At 42.7% G+C, this 20,719-nt stretch overlaps 1 protein-coding gene across 4 annotated transcripts in view; it reads right to left on the reverse strand.

The window, feature by feature from the left end:
• Positions 1–20,719, reverse strand: part of runx1 (RUNX family transcription factor 1) — a 47,251-nt gene that overhangs the window by 11,960 nt on the left and 14,572 nt on the right. For 2 of the 4 annotated variants that reach the window (XM_078165939.1, XM_078165941.1), the window contains 3 exons: positions 6,276–6,427; positions 6,076–6,186; positions 3,900–4,056 (listed from right to left, as the gene is read on the reverse strand). In XM_078165939.1, coding sequence (XP_078022065.1) covers positions 3,900–4,056; positions 6,076–6,186; positions 6,276–6,427 — 420 coding nt within the window. Of the gene's footprint in view, positions 1–3,899; positions 4,057–6,075; positions 6,187–6,275; positions 6,428–7,578; positions 8,118–12,956; positions 13,070–20,719 lie in introns of those variants that run through there. The other 2 variants (XM_033615775.2, XM_033615777.2) reach the window with 2 other exon arrangements.

Consider the following 20,719-nt stretch of genomic DNA (forward strand, 5'->3'; position numbering starts at 1 on the left):
TTGTACGTGTACACACACAAACACACACACAAAAACACAGTCATATCTGGTGGTAGTAGGCCGAACCATGATATGAAACCAACACACAAGCCATGACAGATGTTGCATCATTATTTCTTTTACCTCTACGGTAGCGCTGCCGTGTTTTATTGCACCCACACTCACTGTTTAACTGTTTGAAGCTGACGGATGTCGCAGCTCCTGTTTGGCAGAGGCCCGTTTCATCCGATTCTCAACATGCAAATTCATGTTTTGTTGACCTCGTGCAAATGCATCCATGTTACACACCAAGATAAACTCAGATTCACCAGGCATTCACACTGAAATGCCACTGCATCGAAAAAAGAAAACGGCATTGGTGGGACATGTGCTGATGACATGATGAAATGCGATCCTGGAAGGTTGGTTCGGGTAACAGCTCCAGGAGTTTGAAGGTTAATCAGACAGTTTTATCCGTCGGATGTGGGAGCCCTTTGCTAATAACAGGCCTACAGTTTTTTTATTAATTTATTTATTGCTGTTGTCGGCCTCTGTCGCCATTTTAGAAAAACTCCACTTTCAAGTTTGAGAAATGCGTGGCATATTTTGGACGGACGGCTACAAAAAGCAAAATGCCGAAGTGAAAAAGATTCATCGCCATCACTAAATCAGCAGTGGGTGCGGTTACATGATGGCTTCTCATTCGGAATGAAATAAATCTGAATGAAATCATTCGGAATTAAAGTTTTCCAGGTGGTTTACATGGGAAATATTCATTCCGAATGAGGGTTTTTACACCCAAGGTTTGGGGCAGGGAAGGTTTCTGATTGGATAGGGGGCGGGGCGGATGTTACGTGTTTACCGGAAGAAAACACTGTAGTCCTCGCTCCGGATGACAAGATGCTTGACGACGGCGTTCTTAGTGCCTTTTTCGGGCTTGTTTTGCTTCTATTCTTGAAGCAGCAGTACGACAACAACCTTGTTCTGCTAATGCTTCATCTATTGAGGAGAAGGAGGGAGGTAGAAGGTCAAAGAAGGGAGATAGAAGACTGTGCTGTGGTGAATGGAAACCGGTGAGTGCAATGAGTCCGACGTCATCGTGCCAGAAGGGCAAGGAAACGAGCATGCGCAGGAAGACCAGAATGAACTTAAAGAGGAATGAGTGTATACAAGTGCGAGAACTTCTTTCATTGGGAATTAGAAACGGAATATTCCAGCCCCTTACATCGGATTGAATTTTCAATCACATTGGCCATTTTCATTCTGAATTAGATGTTTACAAGATCACTTTTAATAGGGAGGAACTTTCATTCTGAATGAAAAGGGAATTAAACTGTCCGTGTAAACGCACTCACTGTCTTTTGAAATCACTAATGCATCATACATTCCTAAGACGTGGCTGAATCACCTTAAGTGACCTTTAAAAAAGTCATCACAATGAGTAAGGTTATTTTTTTTACACATTCCAACACAGCTCTAAATGTTTTCTATTAAAAGTGTAATCATGGAAATGCACACTACACAGATATGATTGTAGCTGACTACAAAAAAGTCACGTGACTCTGAAAATATTGCTTCCACTTGCTCAAAGTATAGCTACAAAAAAAATTAGAGTACCAAAATCTAACCCTCAGTTCCTAGACGGTTATAATTTTGGAAAAGGATTTAGCAAAACCAACCAGTTTCTTTAGTAAAAAAATCACGTGAGCAGTGGCCGTGTTGCTCTGGGTTGTAACTAAGTGCATCGGCAAAACAGAAAACACTGGCTGATGATGACTAAGTTTGAGAACTGTAACCTTTGACACTGACTCGCACACACACCCACACACACACAGTCACACACAGAAAAACCACTAGTCAAACCACTAAACCACTCATTGCTGTCGGCGGCTAAACTAACCACTTCCTACCCAGACTGTTGGGGACGCTCCACTCAACAATGTGGCTTGTTATCATACACTGAACAACACAGGGACCTATATATATAAATATATAATTTAAATTGTAGAGAAGACATATGAATCCCAAAGCGCTATTTGTTGGTGTCCTGCGTTAACTCTGATCCAGCTGTTAATTTCAAAGGCAACAGTTTTTTTTATTATCTTACACTCGTCCTCAGATGGAGTGATGCCGGGAAAAGGAGCCTCATTGTACTCTGCGCAGCTGAATTTGCATGAAAACAAATTTCTACTCCTCAAATTTCTCCATTCAATATGTGTCCCCGACGCGTGAATTATTAATGTGCTCATTTTTCAACTGCAGGACTTTGGAATCTGTCAAATATTGACAGTTATTCCCATATTTCCATTCAGCTGGGGAGTACTTGTCATTCTCGTGTGTGTGTGTGTGTGTGTGTTAGTGGGGCTTGTGTACACAGGCCCAGTGTTTTAAATAGATAAGTTGGGACATTTGCCTGTGACTGATTTAGTGTAACTGTGGTGTAGTGTGTCCGTTAAAGAGAGAGGGGAGACGCAGCGAGGTAGACGTTGAATGGGGTGTTACGAGGAAGTTGTGAATGCTGTTTTTATTCACGTGTACTTCCCCTAATTTATCCCTGCTGTGTCGTGTACTCACGCAAAACACACTTTGAGCCTCAACCGATCTGAAGCTTCTCTCACCGAAGCTTATATTTCTGCCATCTTTTAAAACAGACAAAAATCTGCATTCATACTTTCGTTGTTTTTGCATTTGTGTGTTTTCATTTGTGCATTTTTTCTGGTTTAGCGTCTCTGCACTGGCTCCCTGTGAAATCCAGTATTGAAATCCCTCTCCTAACTTACAAAGCTCTAAATGGTCAGGCTCTATCATATCTTAGAGAGCTCATGGTGCCATTTTATCCCACCAGAACACTGCACTCTGAGAATGCATGGTTAGTCGTGGTTCCTAGAGTCTCCAAAAGTAGATCAGGGCTGGCTGGCTCTTATAGTTAGGGCCGGCTCTTATAGTTAGGGCCAGCTCTTATAGTTAGGGCCGGCTCTTATAGTTAGGGCTGGCTCTTATAGTTAGGGCCGGCTGTTATAGTTAGGGCCGGCTCTTATAGTTAGGGCTAGCTCTTATAGTTAGGGCCAGCTCTTATAGTTAGGGCCGGCTCTTATAGTTAGGGCCAGCTCTTATAGTTAGGGCTGGCTCTTATAGTTAGGGCTGGCTCTTATAGTTAGGGCCGGCTCTTATAGTTAGGGCCGGCTCTTATAGTTAGGGCCAGCTCTTATAGTTAGGGCCGGCTCTTATAGTTAGGGCTGGCTCTTATAGTTAGGGCTGGCTCAGGCTTTCCTTGGACCAGCCCTGGTTAGGCTGACTTAGGGGGTGAACACACAGAAATGAGACGCTAGAGACACGGACGCTTGAAACGCTCGAAGCACTTATTCAATGCGCGCTAGCTACTGTTGTCTGAAGCTCAAAAAGTTGAAAATATTTTAACTTTTCAGCATATACGCGCATCTAAAAAGAAGTGTCTACAAAAACGCGCATCTAAAAAGACGCTTGAATGCCGGTCAGACATGCCGTATCATAGGAAAACAATGGTTTTACTGGCGTCGTGTTTCTAGCGTTTCATCTCGGTGTGATCGCTCCCTTAGGCCTAGTATGCTGGGGGACTTCCTATGATATGCCGAGCACCTTCTCTCCTTCTCTCTTTCTCTCTTTCTCTCTCTCTTCATTTGCTAACATGTCACATGCATGTCACTAACTCGGCTTCTTCTCTGGACCCTTTGTGCTCCACTGTCTCGCAGATTCCCTGAGATCATGGCTATGCCTGAGCCGTGGTTCTACCATTTTTTTCCCCATTCAAGATTTTTGGGGGGAGTTAGCGCTCTGAGGCAAGTTGTGATTTGTGATACTGGGCTTTATGAATAAAATTAAAACTGAATTGAAACTGCCGTTTAAATGTGTGTGTGTGTGTGTGTGTGTGTGTGTGTATATACCTCTTCCGCTGCGGCCAACAAAGCGCAGGTCGTTGAACCTGGCCACTTGGTTCTTGATGGCGGCCGTGGCGTTGCGAAGCTCAGCCGAGTAGTTCTCATCGTTTCCCGCCATCACTGTTACCAGGGTGCCGTCAGGGATGTCGCCCAGGGCAACCACCTGGTGATATGAAAAACAATAATGTAGATGTTGATTGTTTTTTTTTTATTATTATGAGCGTTGGGACTTTAGTGTTTAGTGGCCCTTGGGTGACTTGAGCTCTGAAACGTAACGTAAAAGATGCAAATTATGAAAAAATCAACTCTCCCAAACACATGTGTAAAACATAAACGTGTGACTAGAGATTAGAGACTCTCCTGCTCCACAGCTCCACACATATACAGCCACGGAGGCTTATTTCCATATTAACGCTAATCACACCAAACCATCAGTGTGCAAATGACCATTGCAGATACTATTCTACGGAAGGTTTCTCTTTTAGCCTTGAGCTCTTTAAGCAAGTAACCACAGCCCGTGGTGAGTGGGACACTTTGGGATTGACCTCGTGAAATCATTTAAACTTTGCTCCTCGACAAAAGCATCTGTTTCCATGGGATAGAACTGGTCTAAGGTCTAAGGCTGGTCTAATAGCTGATGTTTCAATAATCGGTCCGGCCCTGTGGTGAAATGTGACTGGATAAAAATATTCCGTAAGTGGTGACTCACTGGATTTGAAAAATACTGGTGTCAGCTTGCTAATACATTCATGAACTGGGGGAGAGAGAAAGACACACACACACACACACACACACACACACACAGAGGCAGACAAAAGACTGGCAGTAATGGGGCATGAAACTAGCCCAGCAGAATAAACAAAACAAAGGAAACAATTATGAAGCTCTCAGGCCAGTGTGTGTGTGTGTGTGTGTTAAGGATGCCTTTGGTGTATACACACACATTGTACCTGTGTGTGCACCTACAATACAGTGTGTGTGTGTGTTGTCACGTACGCTACATATGCACCAGTGCATATTCTAGTGTTCATATACAGTACATGTGGGTCTCTGTATATGTGTGTGTGCACACATCGTAACAGTCATCCATTATCAGTAAGAGGCAGTGACATCCGCTCATGACACTCCATAATGATGCACAGTGCGCCAAACTCTTTCTCTCTCACACACACACATATATACACACACATATACACACATAGCACGCGCGCATGTGTGAACACTAATGCATAAAACTCAATAAATCAATCAGTGGCGTGTTCTGTGGCTAAAAGCTGCTTTTCCACAAATGCATTTTGCCTCAAAGTGCAGGAAAGCCGTCCACGTCCACACACATGAGGGAATACAGTAAGAAATGCAAGAAAATTAGCCCATCATGCTGTGAAAACAGACGATGGAGACATCAAATTGTTCTTTTTTCTTGTCGTAAAAGAAGCTCAATCCCGGTAAAATGGCCAGCCTTCATAAAATGTTTAATAGCATATTCAAACAAAAATCTGTATTAGCTGATCGGACTTTTCATTGCTGCCAAATCCAAATTTGGTGATTTTGCCTTTGGGGGATTTTGGATTTTTTACAGGACAGCGTTTTTGTTTGGAGACAAATTTTTAATCAGTGAAATTAAGGCTAAGTAAAAAATAATTAACAAATTTTCATCAACTCATTTTACTCACTTTGCACCATTAACTGACATTAAAAATAATTATACATAAATATCACTATTTAAATGTCATTTATAATTAAAAAATGCCAAAGACTGATTCTGAAATGTGAGGATTTGCTGCTTTCTTTATTTTATATCTTTGTCCATTGTGAGTTTTTTGATTGCAATACAGGAAGTTAAAAATCCCAGCTTGGGCTTTAAAATATTTCCAGACCAAAAAAGATGCAATGAAAGAGTAGAAAAGCAGAAAATTATAATGTAATCTGAGTATTTTTTTGGCTATATCGCTGTCGATTTAAATTTTTTTTTTGTGAAGTAGTATATAAATGACATGTATGGTTATCGTCCTGCAATTTCAGGTTGATTCCCCACAGCCTCGAGCCAAAGTAGTGATGCTGCGGTGTAAAATACAAGTCAGAGTTGTGCATGAAAAAATGCAGCAGTGATGTCAGCAAAATGTGCTTGTCTTTCACTGTGTACATAATACAAATGAAATCATTTTTTGGAGCAGATACACACCTTGAAAGCAATGGGCAAGGTCTTGTTACACCTCCAGTGTGTGGGCAGCACCGAGCAGAGGAAATTGGGACTGTCCGTCTTCACCAGCTCACCTGGGTGGTCTGAGATCACCTGTGAAACATCACAGTCACTGACCTGAACTCATTCAGTTCATTAAAACAAATTCAAGGGCTGACATATTTAATTGCATGTCACTGTACCTCCACCATGCCGCGGTCGGCCATGCGCAGTTTGCCCACCAGAGCCGCCCCACCTCCGGCCTCCTGGGCGCCCAGAGGCAGAGCCTCGGCCATCTTCCCCCCTGAGGCCAGGGTAGTTGAAGGTGGGGTGTAACGCCGGCCAGGGGCTGGGTCTGAGAGGAAAAAGACAAAGTCAGTTAAGTGAAATTTCCTTTGATGCTTGTCTAAAGGAGGTGAAGCTTAAAGAGCTGCAGTTAATCAGTGCTGCTTCCATATGTGAATATTTTCTGCTTGGACAAAACAAGACGTTCAAATGTGAGAGGACAGATTTCAACCCATGTAACACAATGAAGACAGGAATCAGAAGGAACCTGATAAGCAGCTGTCTGTGCGTCTGTCTGCAGTGTCAGTGGCTCTGCTGGCTTGTCAGTCAGCCAAGCTACAATTGAAGCCGCATGCTGTGGGTTTGGAGTTTCGCTTACAGTTAAAAACCTTCCCACTGATGCTATATTGTGCTGTGTGTATTGTGCTGAGAGCTCAGTGAAGGGGCAGTGTGTGGTTTGAACACAGGTGTCAACAGAGACACGTGAAAATATGAGTGTGACTCAATGTGTTCAATAATCATACCTTGTTTGTTCCCTGATTTTAGCAGCTGGTGATGGCTTGGGTGTGTTTATGGCTGATTTATTGTTTTGCGTTCCCAATATCACAGGATGTTGGGTCATGAAATGAACTTTATGCAACACTTTTCTTAAAGCAGTGTCAAATTCTCTTGAAATTATTTCAACGTTATCATTAAATTTGAAAGAAGCAAAATTATTATACAGAAATTTCCTGGACTTTCAAACCAGTTTAGATTTTTTAAAAGTCTATTATCAGTCCTGCAAATCTGCTGTGACTCCAGGTGCACACTCACATATTAAACTTGCTCTATTATGGGACAGATTTTTGCTTATAATATTTTTACTGCGCCACACATGTGCTTTAAGCATCACTGAGCCTGCCAGTGTGCGTCTGTGGTTTATTTACATCAATAGAGGAAGTTACAGACTGAAAAAGAGTTTGCAAAGCAGACAAGAACATCACAGCTGCTCTGGGATCAAATCTGAAACAAACAGTGAGAGGGTTTCTTTTTCGGTTTTAGGAAAACTTAAATCCATCATGGATAATGACGCAGAGGAGAGGAGGGAATTTGCTGCATGACTTTATATTATTCTCCTTCCTTTACCCTACAGAGCATGCTGCCGGAGGTGAAGCTGTTGTGCACACACACACACTCTTATTATATATTTGAAGAGAAACATCGTGGAGAAATGACTTGTACCGTATTTCGCGTCCCACAGAAACACCATTTGTGCGCCACAGTGCGTCCACAGACACCCAACTTCCCCGATCCGCAATATAAACCTCCCGGTTGCGTCCTGTTTACGGCACAAGCAGCAGACTCGTGTGTGGGTATTTGTCTATAGCTTCTTGACTTCTTATCTGCCCATAAAAAAAAAAGATGTCGTCCAGGTGCGCCGGCGGATTTCAGCCTTCGTGCGTAAAAGCCAAACGTCCAAAGTAGGTTTCCAACACTTATGCGGCGATCAAAAGTCACTCTGAGAAAGTCTTCAAAGCTCCTTAATTGTGTCTCCTCGCAGATGAAATGAAGCCTCCGCGCGTTTGTCATCAAAAGTGGAAGGAAAGTGGCAAAACACGGAGGAAAGCCGTGCGTAAATCTGACCTACTGTTCTGACTGTAACGGCCTACACTGAGTGCACCGTTACAAACAAGCCGCTCCGTCTCTCTGCGCCCCGGTTAAGTCTCTCCCCCTTCCCCGCTACATGAATAGAGCTCACGGCACACAGCGCCAGGCTTTTACCGGCAGACCTCTGGATTTGCATGTCACTCGGTGCGGGAGCTGCTCTCAGCCAATGGAGAGACTCGCCGCCTGCTGTCACTGGAGGCGTATTAACCAATCAGTGGAATATCCGTCCGAGGGGAGGCGGGGTTTAGGGGAGAAGGAGATCAGGGCAAAGCAGAGCAGCACTTCCTCTTGAGCTGGAGCAGCACCACAAACTGACACTATGGTCAGCGTGGTGAGATGACGCAGGGGTAGGTGTTAAATCTATGGCTGTATAATAACTGAACATGGATAAGTGAGATAGGTCTGCAGAAACAAACAAACAAACACACAAACAAACAAAGTAAATTTTGTCGCTGTGACTGGTAAAAAAAAAAAACACACAGGCTGTCAGTACCGGATATGGACGATAGGGAGCAGTAGGTGATCTAATGAACGACTGCCGCACCACACACACACACACGCACCATGGAGAAGGCAAGTCTTTAAATGAGACTTTCATACGGTGTTAAAGTGAAGCATGACTTGAAACAACTCCTGTTGTCCAATTAGTTTTATTTATTTTACTGGTTTTAGACAGTCAGTCTAGTATTCAAAACCTTGTTAAAAAATATATATTTTTCAGTGTGACGATTCAAATGATGATAATTTAGGAGAGCAGGATCCAATAGCTTTGAAAATTGTAAATATTTTTTTATGCAATGGATTAATTTTCAGTAATCGTATTCATATTCATGCAGAGGCAGCAACTGTGGTCCACAACATATTGATTTTAATTTTGTCAGGATGTGATTTTATGGGGAAAAAAATTATGATATTTAATTGCTAATAAGCAAAACTCTAATGTAAAATGACAGGGAATAGTGAAAGCAAATAACAAATAAAAACACACAAACCAAAAAAAATAATGCAAATAAATAGATGAAATATATATATATATATATATATATATATATATATATATATATATATATATATAAATTAGGATGGCTTTAAAAAAGGAAATTCTAAACATGAAAATTTGTTTAAAAAAGAAAATCAAAACATGAAAATAACTAAAACAAAACAATATGGAAAAAAGTTAAAAACAAACAAGGACATGACCTGGAAAAAGTGCTTAAAAATTATAATAATTCTGTAACATAATTCCAAATATTTTTCCCCATATTTTTTATTATTTAAAAAAAAAAATCTAAATCTATATATTTTTGGCAAAATGTGGGACACTTTTTTTTTTTACCAGGTTGCTTATTGCCTTTTTCCCCATGAAGCCGCACCAGTTTTTTATTTAGTAGTATTTGCGAAAGGCGTCTGAAAGCAGCACAAGAAAAGTGATGTCACTTCAGCTTTCAAAGGGTTAAAAAAAATGAATTTTGTCCTCCTACTAATTTCTTGCAGAGTTTCAGGGTCATTTCTTCTGTTTTTGAAAGAAATCAAGCCAATGTGCTCAGCTTACAAAGGGTTAGCAAACAGCTGACTGATGATCTCAGCATCCCAAAATGCATCATGTTATAACTAAGCTTCAATTCACATTTAATCCAGTGTTGTTTCAATAATTATTCCATTAAAGGTTCAAGTCCTGAAACACTGTTATTTTTCTGCTTGTTTATTACTATTAATTTTCTGTTTTTGCAAATTCCCCTGAGATGGTACATCGTAAGTAGATGAAATTTCTCCAGTGATTGGATGTTTGAGATGAAATACTGCTCGACAAATATGATCTCAGTAGGCCTGACAGGGACGAAAAAATTAAGGTTCAAAAAAAGCAATGCTGTTTAGATTTTCCGCCATTTCTAATATTCTGTATTATATATGGTAATATTCTGGGGGGGGGGGTTGTTGGTTTTTTTTGATCATCACGAGGCAAAGCTTATTAAAGGTTGTTGTTGCTACGTTATTTAGTTTTTAAAATACTGACCAATGAACTTTCAAAGAACCGTAGCTCAGCACATAATAGACCTACCTCCAAAGCCCTCGTCCCAATCATCACAAAACTTGCAGGATATATCCAGATTGATCAAATCAGTGAGCATCTGTCTGATCATCATAAAACCTGTCTTTGATAACCAAGACTTTGATAACTATGACAAGCTGGGAGGCACTATGCTAAGTTAGCATGTAGCAAGGTGGTTAGTAAACCATTACCAGACCAGGAATAGAAGATCCTCCAATACCCTACAGGTCTGGTGTTGGACCACTTTGGTTTTGCTGTGAATTATGAAGGCGATGGAGAGGAAGTGGAAGATAAAAAACAACGTCAGTGTCCAAGCCAGTCGCACAAGCACCCTTCACACCAGGGGGCGAGAGCTGCTGTGGCGGTGGCAACCTCTCGGTCAGCAGCTACTGTTTGGCGAGAAAGACTTAAAGGTACATCAGTGATGACTGTTTTGCTGGTGTTTATATGATTGTGGACTTTAACTGAGATGTTTTTTTAATGTATTTATTACACTGATAGATCTCAGAGAGCTTGTGGGATGTAACAGTCAGTGGGCGAAAGAAATGACATTGGTACCATGCACTCTAATGTCAGCTTTAATGTCAGCAGTAAATGGGCACTGACGTATGGCGCCATTACTGTTAAAAGAATTAAGAATTGAATTAAAACGCCGTGATAATTTTATTTTCAAGTGTAACAATTTGTGAAATTAAAAGACCTCTAAATATGTTGGATTTAAGACAGTAAATATTCAACTCTATTTGAAGTTATATGCTCTGAATTCCTGTTTTTGAATTTTCCAGTCGGCCATTTCAAGGTTTGCGAATAAAAAAACACATTTTTCTTCCAAGTTCACAAATTCAGATTAAAAAAATAAATAAATTCAGATTAAAAAAAAACATGCCTGGGTTTTTTATTTGCTCATCTGAACATGACTGTTAACATCTAAAAATGACCGGGTGAATTTACAGTAACTTACAATAATATCCTCTTACTCACGTGTGCTGGAGCTTTTGACTGCATCACATGGTCATCCTCAGCAGATGTAGCTCTCTCAATTGTAATTGTAGGAATGTTGGACACTTGAAATATTTTGTGATTTAAAAAAAAAGGAAAAAGTAGTTTTGCACAACTAACTAACATCTGGTCAGTCAGGAGCCTGGTGTTTATTGGTAGGTAATTTTGGTTTCCTGTGCACCTGCCTGTTTGAGTAAGGCCTCTTTGGGAGTCAGCTGATTTGATTTGAGTTAAATCAACACGCTGTCGGATGAGTTTTTGTGAGATGCCAGTCTGCCTCTACGTCCGTCCCTCAGTAGCCAAAGGGGGGATGATAAAAAATGTAAATGCCTCCACTCTTGTCTCGGCCCGAGATGGACCTGACGTGATTTGCCCTCGGAAATATCTATTTTTCACGTCCTCATGCAGGGCCTTTTTTTATCTGAAGATCATCTGTGAGTGAATTCAGACACCTCGAGATTTGGCGTCGCAAATTATCTAATAAGAATGACCAATGAAATCACATCAATAATTAACACATTTTCCTGCTTGTATTCAAGCAACATATTCAACCTGCAGTAAAAGTATTTCTGTCAAGCTGCAATTTCATCAAAGTTAGTGTCATTAAATCTGACACTGGGCATTTATTCCTCATAGAACCACACTTATAAATAATTCAAACACTGAAGGATGCATTGAAACTATATATCTGGGAAAAATTTCGGCCTTATGCCAGGTATACTGACAAATTCTATAGAAACAATGCGAGTTTGGATGCTGATAGCAATTCATATAATCATGTATCATCATATCCTGATGGTGCTCCGAGGCACTGTTTGGAAAATTAACTAAATGCGATGCCTGAATTAATCTAAAGTAAAAATGGGTCGGATCTCCTTTAAAATTTAAAGACCAAAGTCAAAACATTTGTGTGAGTATGAATCAAATGAAGATACTGTGTGAATAAAGATACAAATGAAACTGTGGGCACAGAGAGAGAGAAACGTGACAGAGGGAGAGGAGTTGGATTTCATTCAGCCAGCATTTCCCACCGACTGACTTGTAACGTAAGCTGCTTGGTGTCTTCTGATCCATAGTCAATACCCCGTCAAAATCACCTGTCAAAGTTATTGATACCAGCATTGCTTCATATCATACGACTCAGTGTACAGTGCCATCTGTGAACCAAGCAAATAAAGATTCCTCAAACTTTCAGGGACGATGGAGTGGTGACTTCTGCACACTTAATATATCTGAAGTGATTATATTTTAAATTGCCTTGTTACCAACAAACAGGCAATCTACATTGCTCACAAAGGCCCAGGGTACAGTGCACTGTCATGGATATCTTGGATGCTTGTTTACGGCCTTGTGGCTCTGCCGGCCATGGATGAACCAAATTCATCCAGTCGTCTCCCTGGCAGTTGTGTTTGACCAGTGTATTGACTAATAGTTATTTTAAGTGCCCCGAAATTATAGAGGAACAATGTAGTTTGGCTGTTTGTTGGTAAGGAGGTCATGTTGAAATAAAATCACATCAGCAATTTTAAGCGATGCAGAAGTCGTCACTACATCTTCCCTATAAGTATAAGTTCTTCGTAAGATCCCAGATTGGTTCTCCCTTATTCCACACTAGCTATGCAAACTGAAAAGCTCAAAATCATACAAAAATAATCCAGCAGAAGCAATGCCATTAACATTTTGAGGGGTTTGAGGATTACAGTGTGACAATCTTCTTGGAAAAACATGGATTATTGGATAATTACGGCCATAAAATATGTTGTTTAAAGCAATGTTTCTAGACCACAATACATGACAAGAACATTGATTGAAACAAGTTCAACATGATAAAAACAGAAATTTGTTCGTTATATGTGATGGTGAAGACGATGACTATGAGGTGTGAAGGAGGAATCAGATTTACCAAAGAGTCCGCTGCCTGTCCGTCCCTTCCTCATCAGGTACATAGCCCAAGACAGGGGGCCAGAGTTGGAGAATGCCCCAGGGTTCATGCTTCAATCCTGGGTGCAGAAGCAGCTGGGGCCAAATTTCCAAAACCCAGAGGGAAGAGAAAAGAGGATATCAAGGGAAAAAATGATAAGATTAAGGCGGGGAAACAGCAAGAAGGAAAAGGGGCATTAAAGAAAGGGAAATTAACAAATGAATTAAGGTTGTTTTTTTGCGTTTTGTATGTCCAAAGTCCAAAACACTTTCAAAGAGAGCCAGAAAACTCATTCGGAAAGAAGAGCTTCAGCCTGTCCTCATTTTCACGAACTCCTTTTATACCCCTCATTCATCACCTCACCCCAACCTCACCCCTCCTTCCATCTCACCCTATATATTAGTAAAAACCAGGAAAAAAAGTGAGGGAGAGAGGAGGAGGAGGTGATGGAGAAGGAGGAGAGGAGCCAGTCAAGCTTAATTCATTCCCTCCTTCTCTAAAGCGTAGCCACAGGGGACGGGACTCCACTTTGCCCTCAGGCTCTCTAAAGCTGCTAATTTCATTTAGCTACTCAAATGATTTTCTCCCCTTTTTCCCTCCCTCCTCTCCTCCTCCTCCTCGCCCTCCACTCCGACTATTTGGAAGTTCTGGTTAAAAATTGAGGTCACTCACTTGAGCAATAGTAGTTTGTTTGATTGATTCGTCCATTCAGTATTTTCTTTGTATCCGTGTTCATAGAGTTTGAATTTGACATCAGTTGTATGTACTGTGATGTGTTCACCATCATCACATAAAGTCTGAAAGGGCAGAGACTGCAAGCCGGGATGAGGACATCAACTCATCAGTGTGTAAACTCTCCTTCTGCGGACTTCTAGCGCTAGCCAGGTCAAGGTTTCCAAATGTATACATCAGTAAACACTGAGGAAGATGGAGAAGAAATCGACACCAGCTGAACAGGCTTCCTGTTCGCCATTGTACAAGTGTTGGAAAATAAAATGGACGACCTCTGTGCTACATCCTGGTCAGCGCCATTCAACCAGAAGGCGCTATTTCTATATGCCGATCTGACACTTTTACTTTACTATAATTTCAAAAGTATCACATATTCCAACAACAGAATGGACAAGAGAAACTTGTACATTATTTACTGTTGGGCAACATTTTCAGTGAAGACAGAAACACTTCTTCTGAAGTACCATCTCTGGCTTTGCTGACAGCTGTCAATCAAAGTACAAGGAGGACGGTGTGGGTGTGATCTTGCTGAAAATGACCAGTTATAAGACGTCCCATGCCTTCTTTGGTTTCCACCCCTAATTGTCAAAAGTGTGGTTGATTCTACAGTAGATTTCAACTTTGAGAGCATTAAACACATTGTTTTCTTTTTCCTACGGTCACTACCTGGAGCTCACATAAACATATTGGAGTTATGCTATGTAGCGTGTGAAACAGGGTATGGTGAATGTGCTAGGAAAGGTAGTATCGGCACTGTCACTACTTGGAGCTTGCATAAACATATTGGAGTTGTGCTATGTAGTGTGTGAAACAGGGTATGGTCAATGTGCTATGAAAGGTAGTATTGGCACTGTCACTACCTGGAGCTCACATAAACATATTGGAGTTATGCTATGTAGCGTGTGAAACGGTATGGTCAATGTGCTAGGAAAGGTAGTATCGGCACTGTCACTACCTGGAGCTTGCATAAATGGAGCCTGGGTTTGTTGAAGGCGGCGGTGCTGTTTGGGCTGAGAAAGCCATGTGTAAGTAAGGTAAAGGAGGTTGTTGGGTTAGTGCGGGGAGCAGTGAGACCTGGCATTAGGGGAGTGTCTCCGAGACGCCAGAGATCACTGTCTAGCCTCCTGGAGGTGTCGTGGGACCAACTAGACAAAACACTGGTGAAAGGAGGTTCCCACCTGATGACCCCAAAGACGTGTTAGTTATCACTGCTTACTGGTCTGTATAGTTAAGCCTTGCCATAATAGCTTATCATAGGGCTTAGGAGGCTTTAATATTTAATCAAAAAAAGAACATTATTACACAGTGATGGGCTATGACTATACACAGGTTGTGTGACATCTGTGGCATCGTGCTATGTGATCATTTTACCAGTCAGCTACTCTGTTGGTTAAAGCTCAATAGAGATGCACAACCAAACCTCAAGGTAGCACACATGCTGGTGGACAGTGACTCCCCGAAAGGCCCTTTGGCTGGTGACATCACCGAAAAACTCCCTGTGTGGGCGTTTCAGAGAAAGACAGAGAGTGTGTGTGCGCTGGCTGCGATTGTGTGTGCGACTGCTCCCTGTAACCCTCAATGGCAACCTCAGACCATCAGACCAGCTGCGTGTGTGTGTCACTGGGTTATGGTGAGCCACAGTGGTTGTCTGAGGTGTGTGTGTTCGTAGTGAGCCAAAACCAGACCCACAGAATCTCAGTTTATCCTGTGTGTGTGTGTGTGGACTGATGGTGAGTGAGTGTGGTTCTGGAGACATAAGTGCTCTGGTTTCAAACACTTGCTTTTTTCCTCCTCTTGTTATTCTTTTGAATTTTGTGCAACACACACTATAATCATAGTGAAGTGGAAAGACATGAAATCAAAAACAAATGACCCCTCTTTCTTTCTCTCTCTCTCTCTTTCCCTCACTCTTTCTGCCAGCGGCTGTCTGTCCCTGTTGTCCCCTGAGCTGGGGCCACCCTGAGGCCAATGACAGTGGCATGGCGAGGATCAATAGCCTACACACACACACATGCTGCCACCCTGAGCAAGGGATTGATGGAGCGATAGAGAGAGTCTGGGGAAAAGGAGACGTCCTCTGGTTTTATCGCTCCTTTAACGCCTCCGCACCCGATCACACACTCGAAACGTTTGCTGCTTTGATCATAGTTTAATCATCTCTCCTGGTATGAACAATTATTTAGAAAGAGAAACTCAAAATTAAGACGTCATTGATCTGAAAAGCTTTGAAAATAAAAATGAAAATAACGCTTTTACAGTCAAAAATAGGAATTTAGCGCATGAGGAGTGAATGAAGTGATGATTAAATGGTGCTAATATTAAAGTTTTATGATGTCTCATGTATAAAATTTGCTTTAAATAAAGACACACACACACACGCACACAGTAAAAACAATAAAAAGGAGACGTTCAGTTCAGACACTGCTCAGTAGATTTGTATCGAAGCACTCTCATCAATTGATCAGTGACGGAGGAGTTAGTAATTGTCTGTAGTTAACAGAGTAGCCAATTCTATCGCACACACACACCCGCACACACAGTACATGCACACACACCTCGTCTATAATTCATGGGGTGTATTGTGCGGATGCAGTTAACTGCTGCTTAAAAGTAATTAATTGATTTTCTGACATATCAGTTAGCAGCACCACCTAATGACACACACACACACACACACACACACACTGGGAATGCAGACTTGCACAGGGACTTGTCCTCCGATACTTAGGCAACACATAGACTTCCCTGCACATTACACACACACACACACACACGCCTCACACAAAATTGTATAGCTGTAATTATTATTTTGAAAAGGGTTCGTTTGGACGCTGCTGCTTTATGGCATCAACTGCAAACGGGTGCTGCTGTTTCTGCCGCTGACAGATGGAGGAAGAAGTGAAAGGTTGACAGTCACTAAAGGTCAGCAAAGGTCACCACTGATAACTGCTGGGCATTTTTATACAGCACTAAGGAGATATTCAGGAGTTAAACTAACCCTTGTGCACATTCCCGAAGAAGACGCACAAAGACGAGGCAAAATGATGGATAAAAAATTGACTGTGGTGCTGGAAACATCATGGCCGCTCGCTTTCTTGTTCACCAGCTTCCTCTTTGGGCCGCTGCTCCCTGGTTCTTTCTCGTTCACACTGAAAAAAGCGCACCAAAATGAACCGTACTGCTCGGTGGAAACGGGGCTTCAGAAGTCCAACCCCATACCTCTCTTGGCCTCTGAAACTCTCCAGGAACTAAATTTAGTCCCTAGTTTTACCCGTTCCCAAGACTCCTCAACGGTTCTTTGTCTACGAAACTAAAAAAACTTTATGTTAAAGTAAGAAGTTTGTTATAAACTACTGTAATCAGCTCTTAATAATGTCACTTTTTCCTCTGTAAATTCCACTAAAATTGGTGAAAAGTACTTTTAATGTGCAAAAAGCAATATGTGCATTAGTCCTTTGTCTGCGTGTGTGTGTGTGTGTTGAATTATTCAGCATGCCTCTGCGATGAGAGAAGATGGGCTTATTCTTGCTAAACTAAAAATTGATTTTCTGACACAAGAAATGAAGGACACGGAGAAAGAGAGATAGATAGAAAGACAGAGAACGAGAGAGAGAGAGAGAGCACACCTATTCAGTCATGCACACAGCGCACAACACAACGTTCATTCTTTCAACGTGGAAACGCAAAAGTGGAAATAAATGGAGAAAGACGGAGAAAAGCGAGACAATGTTTCTGAGAGAGAACGAGCGAGAGACGGGATGAGACGGAGAGACGGCACAGCAGAAAGAGAGATCGAGAGGAGGAGGATAGAAGTGCCTTAGGCTGTGTTTAGTGAAGTTTGAATGGCTGAGCAGGTGCATTAGAGCAGAAACTTTTAACTCACACACACACACACACACACACACACACACACACACACACACACAGAGAGCTGGCTGGACGGTGAACATGAACGTCACAACTTATCTGAAAGGTTTACTGCCAGGACGTCTAACTCTGTCCATTCTGCGTTGGCAAAGTACTTAAAGACGAACTCTTGACAGACGCCTCACACTAAGGCCGTGTCAGCGTGGACACAGTTTTCACTACGAGCCTTCTGTTCACACTAAAATGGAGCTTTTTCCCCCAACGCTATTCCGCATGTTTTCAGAAAGGTTGCTGGAGAATAGTCACAGACACCCTTATGACCACTGAGTCAACAATCTGAACTATGAATGGTGCTTGCCCTTGGTGTGACCTAACTTTGTCTAAAATCGATGATTAATTCCTCAGTTTTAGACACATTCACATCCAGGAAATGATCGTCGCATCATTTAATAAAAGCAGGTAGTGCCTGACCATGAGCTGAATCTTGGCCCTGAAGAAGAGTCAGAAGGGCAGTGTCATCAGAGAATTGTACAATGTAGCTGCCCTCTTGTAACGTTCTACAGCTGTCTGTGTACACAGTAAAAAGTAGGGGTGACAGTACACAGCCTTGAGGTGTGCCTGTGTTTGAAAGCCTGATGCTGGACATACGTCCGTTCACCAACACTTGCTGGATTCTGTTTGTAAGAAACTCTAAAAGCTACATTAAAAACTGATCTGGTAGTTAAAAATAGGATGCAAGGTGGTCAACTAAAATGTGGGGCTGCATCTTATTTAAAGCAGAAGAAAAATCAGCAAATAAAATCCTCACACGGCATTTCGGTTTCTCCAGGTGCTTGTACACTTTGTCCAGGATAAAAAGTTTTGCATCATCGAAGCCCTTACCAACCTGATACGCAAATTGTAAGGGGTCTAATTTGCCTTCTGTAAAGGCCCTGACACACCAAGCCGTCGGTCAAAGTCGGGCTGTCGGTGAGCGTCTGTTGCCCTAGTTTTTGCGGTGTGTCCCGCACCATTGGCACTTCGGCGTCGGTGGGTTTTCGGCCGATTGAGCATGTTGAATCGGCGGCAGAGCTTGTCAGTGAGAGAGATCACTCTGATAGGCTGTTCAGGTTTTATTCCCTCGCCCCTGTAGCGAGTGAATCTGCCTGTAGTGAAACCGAGGCTAACCGGTGCTTCCTCCTCAGGCTCCACTTCACTCAGCTGCCCCACAGACCCGCTGCTTCTTCCCACTTTAACCTGAATAACAAACCGGAGCTAGCTGGGAGCGGCTAGCGGAGCGTTAGCTGCAGCATGACCGGAGGGAAGCACAGCCAGTTAGCCTCCGCTAGCTTCCCAGCTAGCCCCGGCTCTCCGTTTAGATCCAACTGGAGCACCGAGCCCTGGTTTGTTATTCAGGTTAAAGTGGGAAGAAGCAGCGGGTTTATCGGGCAGCTGAGTGAAGTGGAGCCTGAGGAGGAAACACCGGGACCGTCTGAATGTAATAGTCCGTGGAGGTGCTGCGGTGCTCGGCTGCACAGATAGGAAACCCCTCGGCTGACAGGACTCCACTCCTTTGTTTATCTTACTCATTCCTCGGACTTCCGGTTTCCCTTTTTGCATTATTTCCTCTCACGCAGGCGCAGAACGTATGTGCCACTTGGCCGTCGGATGTAGTCTTTGTAGTGTGTTCAAATGCAACTGACACAGGGCGACGTAAGGCGACGTAGACGACGCAACAGTTGGCTTTCGCTGCTGCTAGTTCTTTGATGTCGGTTTGGTGTGTCCGCACCTGAATAGAGACCATCTTACCTTTTATAGTCTTTTCAAAAGTCTTCATGACAAGGGATGTAAGCGCAACACACCTGAAGTTGTTTAACTCCTTGGCATTTCTCGATTTGGCAACAGGCACGATGGTGGAGGTCTTCCAGATTTATGGTATCTGACTGCGTTCTGCACACATTTGAAAGAGTTATATCACACATAGATATCACACAAAAGCCAGGGACTGTGTCGTATTAAGTGGCATCTAATATAATGATAACTTGCTAGCTTGCCGCATGGACCTTCAGTTAGCGCCCTATCTTGAATTTAGCCAGCTAAGGGTGTGATTTGGGACTGCTGTGACTCCCCACTGGATCAGCAATTTTTGTGTCGCTCCCATTACAAAAGTTCGACCCAGTGCTGCTGCTGGACACAGTGCCGGCTGAAATCAAGTTGCTACAGCCAACTCTCCAGAGTTGTGGCCCACTCTCCCCCCAAGTAAAGTAGTGTCCGAGGCAACGAGTGAGCTGCTCATTATTAACAGGCACATACACCTCACTGTACCAGTCACCATAGACAGCCACAAAAATCAATGACTGTTTTTCATGGCCTAGATCATTTTTGACAGTTAGAGAAAGGTACTTCCAATCAACTTATTAGCCATTCCCACCCCTCAGGCTTTGGTTACTTAATGCTTTTTGCAGCACACGTATATGTGTGTGTGCATGTTTGCATGCTAAGTAACCTCAAAGATTCTGAGAAAAAAGAAGAAACAGATCATCAAAGCGGAAGAACCCAGCAGAATCAGCCAATCAGACACCTTAAGCCCAACCACAAAGGGACACACAAAGTCCCGAACGACCCGATGAATAAATCAGAAGGCTTCGTCGCTGGAATTTACAATACAGAATAGGAGGGCGCTAATGGGTACAGGCTACACATACACACACATAAAGACGCTCACTTGTTAACCACAATGTGGGGACAAATGGGGATGAAAGGAAGACAGAGGGTGAGGAGGAGTGAGAAAAGGGGTGAGGTGATTCTTTGCATGACTTCTTCGTTCACCGCAGGACTGAAGGGACCTCGCCTCGCCTTGAACAGGACACCTGTCCCGCCTGCTTTTACAGACACACGCCCGCCATCTCATCCATTAAGGCTGAGGGGGAACCAGTGTGGTTTGGGAGGAAAACGGGTTGGGAGCATCGAAGCTGTGGATGATCAGAGGCTTTGTCGATTGTCAGATGGCTGCTCTCTGTCGGCGGTTTCTCGAAACTTCGGAGGAGGTTAGAGTCAGCGGGGAAGTGTAGCGAAGCAAAGAGGGGGACTGGAAATAGAGGTGGGCTGTGACACACACAGTGGTTATAGTTCATTGTGTATAGGTGGGCATAGCTGCAAATGATACT

This window comes from Epinephelus lanceolatus, chromosome 24, assembly GCF_041903045.1.
Source record: "Epinephelus lanceolatus isolate andai-2023 chromosome 24, ASM4190304v1, whole genome shotgun sequence".
Classification (NCBI taxonomy): domain Eukaryota; kingdom Metazoa; phylum Chordata; class Actinopteri; order Perciformes; family Serranidae; genus Epinephelus; species Epinephelus lanceolatus.